General features: G+C 36.4%; 2 protein-coding genes across 3 annotated transcripts in view; both read left to right on the top strand.

Moving 5' to 3' along the window:
* The window catches only part of LOC138030102 (proto-oncogene tyrosine-protein kinase receptor Ret-like), a 428,681-nt gene that overhangs the window by 10,447 nt on the left and 408,234 nt on the right, over positions 1-10,000 (top strand). The gene's annotated exons all lie outside the window — the stretch shown is intronic.
* LOC138030098 (fibroblast growth factor receptor 3-like) overlaps positions 1-10,000 on the top strand; it is a 53,576-nt gene that overhangs the window by 18,805 nt on the left and 24,771 nt on the right. For both annotated transcript variants that reach the window (XM_068877966.1, XM_068877967.1), the window contains exon 5: positions 8,465-8,707. In XM_068877966.1, the coding sequence (XP_068734067.1) occupies positions 8,465-8,707 (243 nt within the window). The remainder of the gene's footprint in view (positions 1-8,464; positions 8,708-10,000) is intronic.

The following is a 10,000-nucleotide window of genomic DNA, read 5'->3' as shown; positions in this document are numbered from 1 at the left end:
CTGTCGATGCGTTCTGATTTTGGCTTGTGACTGTTGAAGATCCCCAGAAGTGGCTTGTGATCTGTGCCGATGGTGAACTCTCTGAACTGGTGATCAATTAAGCTTTAAAACAAAGGAAAACCATCCAAGGGTCTTTTCGCACTTTATTTCTACCTTCAAGGCCATGTGTGTAATTGCTGTCATGGGCTGTCATGCAATGAACTCAAAATGTTGGGTGACAACGCAGAGTGGATGTTTTCCACTCACCAAACTCTTCACCCTGATCCTGTTTTGGAAGTAGGCCATTGTTGCCCCCTTGTAGGTCATTGTAGATCATTGTAGAGCTCTCATTGTAGCTCACTGTAGGGACATTGTAGATCATTGTAGACTATTGTAGGTCATTCCTTGTTTTAGTATCTGACGTCATCATTTTTCTCAAAACCAGCTTATTGACTTTTTTCAGAAAAAGGTATGTGAATGCCGCAGTTTAATCTGGGGCCTGCTTAGTTCCAAAATCCATGTAGATCTTACCGGTAAGGTAAATGTACATAATAATTATACCCTGATTTGCATCAGGTTAGGAATGAAGCAGGGCTGTGTTGTGTCAGCTTTTCTGTTCCTACATGTACTAGTGCTTGACTTTGAGTGGTGGACGTTGCAGAAGAACAGTTATCGGATGGCAGTTCACATCTACAGTCTGTTGGAAGATGCAGGTTTTGCACACTGATATCATCAGTGACAACCACATATAGTTGAAGACCACAACATTGGTGGAGTTGGAGGGTTGGGTTTAATGAAGCTGAACAGTGAGAAAATGTAAGATGATGAGATTGAATGTGAGGAAGAAAAATAATGCAAGAGTCAAGGTTGGTTGAGGATACATGTATGTATAATGTATGCTGCAGAGGAATTTCAGGTTATTTAGGAGCAATAGCATCAACAACTGTTGGAGACACACAGGCTATAATGTCAGCAGGCTGATGGAGGCAAGTGCAGGGTAAAGAAGACTGGGCAAGTTCTGGAGGACAATAATTATTAACCTTTGAGTGTAGACGAAGGTGCAGTTGAAGTCAATGGAGTGGTCAGTACTGTTATTATGGGATTGAATTATGGAGGATGACTAAGAGACGAATCTTCAGTTTATACATGGCAATTCAGATCAACTAGTTGTTCCAGTGATCAAAATGGGTGTTCCCTTTGAAGAGGGCAAGTTGTTATTGGTATCTCTGGCTTATGTTCTGGGATGAGGGAAGTAGGCCTCTGCCTCTTTGGTGTATGAAAAATACATGTAATAATTTAGAGCAAGATAGCCCGTATTAAAGAGTTTGTAATTACATTCTGTTAAACCCCTTTTGTTGGACAGACTTTTCATGCATGTGGCTCTACCCATGTTTTCAGTTTTCAAGCACCAATAATTACTAAACTTGTTGGACAATAGCAGCATTTCATTTAGTGAACCACTGAATGCTGATATTTTGGTTACAGCTGTATTAATTGTGGTTTAAGCCACCCCTAAAATCAGTTTTCAGGCCGAAAATGCCTCAGATACGTTTTCCAAGCCCCTGCACCGGGTGGGTCCTTTTTTAACCCACACTGTCTACTTTACAGCAACCTCTGGCTTCTTAAAAACTTAAAGAAAACCCTGACCAACATTCAGGGTCTTTAAGTTAACTGAGGAGAAAGTGCTACACTGTACCTTAGTAATGACATAGATATGAGGGATCTGCAAATGGTAAGACACACTTAGTCAGGGGTTCTCAATAAAGCCTGAAACCTGTAACACCTGCCACAGGTGTCACTGGTAAGTGTTACTGCTCTGAAAGCACCTCGATCAGTACATGTACATGTAAATCAGTAAGTCTTGAAATCAATATTGCAAATGAAAGAATGACTTTTGTAGCAAAAAAAGAATTAATGTTTAAAAGTATTTAATGTTAGTTGCTTGTGCACAGAATGACTGAACAATCACTGTATTTGAAGGGCCTTGGTCGCAATAAAAAACAGGGCTGCCATATTGAATTTGAAACAGTTTTGGCCCAGGCCACTCATGGATTTTGTTCCAAGTGCGGCCATGAACGCTGCGAAGCGAAAGGCTGACCAACCAGGGATCCTTTGCTTTTTCTCAAAAAGTAAAGCATTGTGCAGGTTCATATACATGTATCAGTTAATGGTACTGAATGATTTTCTGGTTTGGAAATGGGTGATTTCAATTTCCAGTTCTCAGACCCACTCCCTGGTGAAAATCTTTGAAGGATCTTTAAGGATCTGCAAGGATCTTCACGAGGATCTTTGTGAGGATCTTTGCCAAGATCTTTAAAGATCCTGGACAAGATCTTTATGGATCCTCAAGGATCTTTAAGGATCTTAAAACTTCTTGCCAGGATCCTCAAGGATCTTGCCAAGGATCTTGATGGATCTTGAAGGATCTTCAAGGATCTTCAAGGATCTTGCCAAGATCTTCAAAGGATCTTGACAAGATCTTTGCAAGATCCTCTAAGATCTCAATAAGATCCTTAAGGATCTTTAAGGATCTTCAAAGTTCTTGTAAAGATCCTTTAAGAGCTTTGAAAGATTTTCTTTTATTGTCAAGATCTTTAAAGACTTTTGTAAGATTTTGCAAGATCTTCAAAGATCTCTGCAGGAACTTAAAAGATCCTCAAAGATCTTGCCAAGATCTTCAAAGTTCTTGTTCAGATCTTTAAAGACCTTTGCAAGATCTTTGCAAGATCTTCAAAGACCTCTGCAGGAACTTTAAAGATCCTCAAAGATCTTGACAAGATCTTCATAGTTCTTGTTCAGATCTTTCAAGATCTTTGCAAGATCTTCAAAGATCTCTGCAGGAACTTTAAAGATCCTCAAAGATCTTGACAAGATCGTCATAGTTCTTGTTCAGATCTTTCAAGATCTTTGCAAAATCTTCAAAGATCTTTGCAGGAACTTTAAAGATCCTCAAAGATCTTGACAAGATCTTCATAGTTCTTGTTCAGATCTTTAAAGATCTTTGCAAGAATTTTAAAGGTCAAGGATCTTTGATGATCTTGATAATTAAATGAATTTTGCAAGTTCTGCAGGGACAATTTGGAAAGGATCTTGCTAAGATCTTGAAATACCCTCAAAATATTTGTCAAATTTAACCCTTACCAAAATGAACTATCCTATGAGTAGAATTATTTTGTACTCAAAGTATACTGAAGCAATATACATGTACATAAAGTATACTTTAAGTCTACTTAAAGTATGCTTTAAACTGCTACTAAAAGTAGACTTTTACTATACTTGTTTCCACCTGATTTTGGAACATCAAAAGTATACTCAAAGTATACTGTGCAGTATACTTAAAGTATACTTACATGACACAACTACCACTACACTACAATGCGAGTGCAGCATACTTTAAGTATACTAAGCAGTTATTTTCCTACCCTCACAGTAGCACAAATAAGGCCCAGAGTATTACATATATAATTATAATGCAAATTCAAAGACAGTCTCATTTATTTGTTTCAGTAGTTTTTATTATTATCTGCATCACAAATTCTTTAAACGTCACTTATTTATATACTTCCAGGCCATTTAAATGACTTTTTTCACAAAGTTCTCGACAACAAAAACCATGTATTAAAAAGATAGCTGTCTTAGATTATTATATTTAAACTACTAGGAGTTCCTGGGAATTTCTTGGAATACTGTATCTTCATTGGAATGAGTGAGAAAAACTTAGAGTTTAGACCAAAATTTTGGGCAACAGGTGGAACGCTTTTGAACGAGGTCAGAAAAATAAAAAAAGAATAGCTTGAAGTAACTGAGAAATAGAAGTACATGTACTAGTGCACATGTGGAACACAAGAAACAATTAAGGTTATAATATCCTGCTCCTGTATAATAATATTAATATACAATTACATGTATATTCCAGCAAATCAGAAATGTGCTGGAAACTACAAAAAATCCATAATTGCAGTCGAGCTATCAACAGTTACTACCATAGCTCACAGACAAAAAATAGAAAACAGATTTCAAAGCAGTTACATTTTTTTATTGCATGCACCCAAACATTATTTTAAGGACGGTGCCTACTATCGTTATTGCGCATACGTTCTGCGCATCTCGAGATACTCGCATTTCCTATGGGTAGTGCTTATTAATAGAGAGATATTTTTGCGCGATTCAAAACCATGCGGAGAAAGCAGAATTTAGCAAGTGCTCTTGGTATCCAAAAAGAAAATTGGGGGTAACCATGCATTTTTCAGAGATAATGCAGCTTTAATTTGGAAAAGAACGCCATACATTGCTTTGTATTTTAAAACTTTTTACAAATATTGGTGATTAATTATCTTCAAAAAATGCGTGGTTACCCCCAATTTTCTTTTCGGATTTCAATAACACTTGTTATGATCTGCTTTTCCTGCATATTCAGTAAACCGCGCAAAAATACCTGCGAATTAGTAGGCACCGTCCTTAATTCATGTCAAAATCTTTGCATTGGGTTCTTGTTTTACATTTAAATATAAAAAAGCTCTTAAACATTTCAGATAAACCACAGAACTATAACAAGTCTGCAAAGAGAGATCCACAAATTCATCAAACCATATTTGGTAGAGGAGACAGAATTGGCTGCTAAGCAGTTTTGTGTGCTGTAAAGGACCTTTCCCTTTTGTGCAGAATTTTTTCTTTATACTCTTTCATGGCAACTAAAAAATACAGTAGATATACTTCAATGATGAATGTAGTGATTCCTCAAAATAACTGATCATTTCTATTACAATTAAAGTGTGCGAAGGTAAGACTCATAAATTTGGGTCTCTGTACTTACAAACGTCAATAATAGCTTTCTTAGGCATTTTCTGCATTGATTACAATACTTTAAATAAAAGTGACAGCATTTAGCATTTTTACGAGAAGGAATCATTTGTCAATCGTCTACATGTAACTTGCCGCATGAGCACTTTTTTCCAAATCATTTGCTTCACCATTTGATCTAAAACTTCATTATTCTTGTTAAAGGTTTACCTATTTTTTTACAGGGTTGTAGCATTTAAGGCAAGTTAAGAATCCTAGTTGCTTGACAAATTGACTTGAAGGTGTGAAAATGTGAATTCTACATGCATGTAAATCGTTCCTCATTTTGAAGACAATAAGGCATCAAATCAAATGTTATGCGTTTAAAATTAACGCTTACCTTTTTACTTCAGTTGCTGTAAGCATTTCCTTGCCTGGATCGGCATTTTAAAGAAAAAATCGTCACGATACAATGCAAACGTTTGAATAAAACCGCCAAAAATCGGTAAGAGCTTGGACTGGTTATACATAACGTATCTACCCACTAGTTACCGCTTACTGCTGACCAAAACGAAAATGGCTCACTAGTTTCCAGTCCGGTCTCTCATGTGTTATTCAAGATGGCGGGAGATGGCAGAGAATGACAATCTTTCTACAGATTCATTTTAAATGAGCAAGATTTGAAAGATACTGGAGTTCATTGAAGGATTGAGTGCTCACTTGGAGTGTGTAGTTTTTAAGAGTAATGCTTCGACATTTTCCTTTTGGAATAAGGCCGATTATGAGCGCATGAAACAAGGTAATCTGATGATATTTCTCACAATCAGAATAAAAGCTTTCTTTTTCATTTCTCCGTGTACAGAGTGATTTGATGTTTCAAAGTTTGGAGCCTTTAAAGAACATTGCTTTAGCTAAGTTCATGTATTATGAACAGTGAATTAACTCGAAAGATATCACATTGACATGCTTTGAATGAGACCAAACCTTGTTATACATGCATTGAGAATTACGCTCCTTTTTTCAAGGCAAAAATGAAATCAAATCCTAAAAGGGCACTTAAACTTTGATTGTTGTCTCACTGGCACATTCAGTGCTATTGTACAAAATTGCTAGTAGTTTTGTCTCTTGATATTATTTATGGTGGCCATGATCTCCTGCATGATATATTAAGGGAACTATCGAGCGAATCTGAATTAACCCTGTCTTTGCATTGCAATGAATGAGACAGCAAGTCACAGCTGTTGCAGATTTGAAATAAAGTAATAAACTGTAAAAATAATTATAAAGTGGTTCTCAGTTGTTCTTACTGTATCAGCTGACAAACTGAATAATGTGCACTACTTTGAACAAGGTATTAGCCATACCTGTTGGAAAGTCTGACCTTTTTCTGCAAGATCCTCATTAAGGATCTTAAGAATCCTAGGAAAAATCCTGTTTACCCTTACCAAGGATCTTTGCAAGATCTTGATAAAATCCTTGAAGATCCTCAAGGATTCTAGCAAAGATCCTTCAAGAAATTCGTTTAAGATCTTTGAAAGATCCTCAAGGATCCTGAAGGATCTTAGCAAAGATCTGTGCAAGATTTTTGAAAACATTCCTTAAAGATCTTTGCAAGATCTTGATAAAATCCTTGAAGATCCTTTAGGATCTTAGCAAAGATCTTTCCAAGATCCTTGAAAAGATTCCTCAAAGATCCTTGAAAGGATCTTAGCAAAGATCTTTGCAAGAGCCTTGAAAAGATTCCTTAAAGATCTTTAAAAGGTCCTCAATGAATCCTTAAGGATCTTTAAGGATCCTAGCAAAGATCCTGTTAGGATCTTAACAAGGATCTTTGCAAGATCTTGATCAAATCCTTGAAGATCCTGAAGGATCTTAGCAAAGATCTTTACAAGATACTTGAAAAGATTCCTCAAAGATCTTTAAAAGATCCTCATTGAATCCTCAAGGATCTTTAAAGATCCTGGCAAAGATCCTGTAAGGATCTTACTAAGGATCTTTGCAAGATCTTGATAAAATCCTTAAAGATCCTGAAGGATCTTTGCAAAGATCTTTGCAAGATCCTTGAAAAGATTCATTAAAGATCTTTGAAAGATCTTTACTGAATCCTCAAGGATCTTGAAGGATCCTAGCAAAGATCCTTGAAAGATCTTTTCTATTAAAGATCTTTGAATTCCTTTTAAAGATCTTTAAAGATCTTTAAAGGATCCTTGAAAGATCCTTATCTTTAAGGATCTTTGACAGGTCCTTAAAGATCTTAAAAGATCCTCAAAGATCCTGTAAGTGAACAGATTTAAGATGCACAAAAGATTGTTTGAAAGAAATAAGACAATAGCACCCCAGAATGAAGGAAAAGGTATTTCCAAGCCTCGTGGTAAAAGAAAAAAAAAGGCCGAAAGGAGCATGCCCCCAGGCCCCCCAGTAGCTTGGGCCCAAAGGTCCCAAAAAGGCCATGTGCATGTACACCTGCACATCAGTGTTATGGTTGAAAACAACACTGCAGCAGGTGTTCAAAATTCTATTGAGAACCGTGTTAGTCTTATCGGATAAGGACAATTAACTGTAGGCCCTGTCTCACAACCCTTCATTGTTCATGACCCTGTGGGACATAAAAGAACCCACACACTACATGTACATGTATTCACAAAGAACAGGGCATGAAGTACCCGGTGTTGTGATCAGTCCTCTGTGGTTTATTGTGGTTGGTAAGGTACTGAACTGTAAATGCTCAATTATACTAGCTACACCAAGCTGGGTAAACAAAGATAATTATGATGATGATGATTGTATTGCAAGGAACATTTTATATAAATAGACTGATTTCTTGTGGTATTTAAAAAACCAATAGATTCTATTGAACTGCCCATGTAATTAAAAATTAATAACCAAAGCTTATTTGAAAGACTTTTTGAAGAATAGAAACCTGGTGTTTTTATATTTGAAATAATTATCCCTTATCGTTCCAGAGATATTAAAGTGTTTGGGTAAAAACTGATGACGTCATCAGTGGTTCCAAAGGAAAAGAAATCACAAAGTATAGAATATCCTTTAATTTTGTGGGGCTCATCAAACTTGGCACTGGTAATGTATGTCAGTTTTAAAATGACACCCATTGTACAGTTGCCATTGCAACGATTGCTTCCAGATCAAGTTTGTGCTGAACTGGCGCTCCCAATTTCTGTCTTTAACCAAACATCATTCACTGTCATTGCATTGATTAGGAGACCTACAGCAACATGAGCTCCATGTGTGTTTTGAGCAGGCCTGTCTGTCTTACCTGATTTCAGAGGAAGTTGAGATGTTTCTTTTGCTACAAGAAGGGACTGGAGCTAAAAGTGTTGCTACGGTTATGTCATACTCTACACCGTTTTCCACCTTTCTTAACTTTTTTATTCAGTTGCCAAGTTTGAATAATATCACTGTTATCTTTCCAGAGATTATTCTTGATTTTGTGATCCATCTTCCTTGGAACCACTGATGATGTCATCACTTTAGTAATTTGCATAGCACAAAAGCTTTAATATATCTGAAAGAAAAAGAGATACATCAAAACCGAAGAGGCCATTCTTTCATTTATCTCTAATTAAATGTCATCGCATTTATTATCAGGTTTGATTTGAATGAATGAGCATTGCAACAATTGTTGCTTTACTGCCTTGGTTTTTTTGTTTGAATCTCATTTTAAGGCTCCAATGATTTTATTTTGTAGATCCTCCAAGCAATATCAGAGCCTCGAGCGACCTAAACATAACAGCACCTGCTAACTTGACTTTGAACTGTTCAGCTAATGGTAAACCAGAACCAACAATTACCTGGACAAGACTCTCTGATAATACTGAAGTCACCATGCCTTTGAGCATCACTGGTAGACAGGATGCAGGAGACTACAGGTGCACTGCTGATAATGGTGTTGGAAGTTCTCTGACCAAAGATGTCTCTATTATTGTTCTGCGTGAGTGACAGAGTTTTTTGAGCTTTGCATTGTACAGTGCATTTCAAGCAACTTTAAAAGTTCAAAGTCTTTTCATCGACTTACAAATGACTGTATGATGCACCACAAACATTCACTTATGTCTAGGATTGACCCTAATTACTGCTGCACACATAATTTTGACATCCAACACCCTTTGTGTCTATTATTAAAAGTTGCTACGTATTTCCAATAATAAGGTGGCGGTAAATTAGGTTTGTGTTATTTTTAGCTTAGGGTGAATGCAGCTGTTTATCTTGACTTGACGAGCAGTATTTGGGGGACACTTTTTGATGTTAATTGAAATCAGCATGCATTATAATAATTATTGTTATATATCTGGAGTTTGAATGCAGCTGTTTATCTTGACTTGAGGAGCAGTATTTGGGGGACACTTTTTGATGTTAATTGAAATCAGCATGCATTATAATAATTATTGTTATATATCTGGAGTTTGAATGCAGCTGTTTATCTTGACTTGAGCAGTATTTGGGGGACACTTGTTGATGTTAATTGAAATCAGCATGCATTATAATTGAGGTCAATCCTGAACATACCTGTATCTCCAACCATTTAGTACTAAACCCTATTCTTAATCTCATGGTTGAACTGCAAATTTAATATTAGCCCTGAAAAGCCCCTGTGGGGAGTGGTCAAGTATGTAATGTGTATTGTAATGTGAAGAATGGCTATAAATATGGCTTACATCCCTCGTGGGAATTTCAATAATTTTTGACACCTAGTTGTATGCAAAGCTTTGAAAAAATGATAATTTTCGTTATACTATACTACAAGTTCATGGATTTGCTTTCTGGAAGTTGGTTACAAGAATGTGTGGCCTGATTGGCTAAAGTTTTAGTCTGAGAATTTTATTCAGTAACAAGGAACTTACTGTAACAGTGTAATGTGTACTATGCAGCAAATGAACAAAACGGGATCTCTTAAAAGCTCTTTTGAGCTTGTTTTTCTGTGTTTGAAAGGAAGAAAGCCACTTTAATTTATACTTAAAAGACTCAGTATTAATTTTACAACTTAAAGTAACAAATGTTCATTACGATCTGCATGTTCATGAAGTTTGGATTCCCTTATCAAGGATTTTACTGTAAGAATGCACGTACTATAGTTGGCAATATTCAAAGAACAGGCAAAGAAGGGACCACAAGTGTTGAAGGTTCGATCTGGTGAAGGGAGGGAGGAGCACTCTTCCAGTACATGTATGTGTTGCAATTTGGGCTATTTTGAATGTTCATTTCTTGCTATTCAAAATATTTGCGC

The sequence above is a fragment of the Montipora capricornis genome, chromosome 13 (genome assembly GCF_036669925.1).
Source record: "Montipora capricornis isolate CH-2021 chromosome 13, ASM3666992v2, whole genome shotgun sequence".
Lineage (NCBI taxonomy): Eukaryota > Metazoa > Cnidaria > Anthozoa > Scleractinia > Acroporidae > Montipora > Montipora capricornis.
This window is presented reverse-complemented; position numbering and strand designations above follow the sequence as displayed.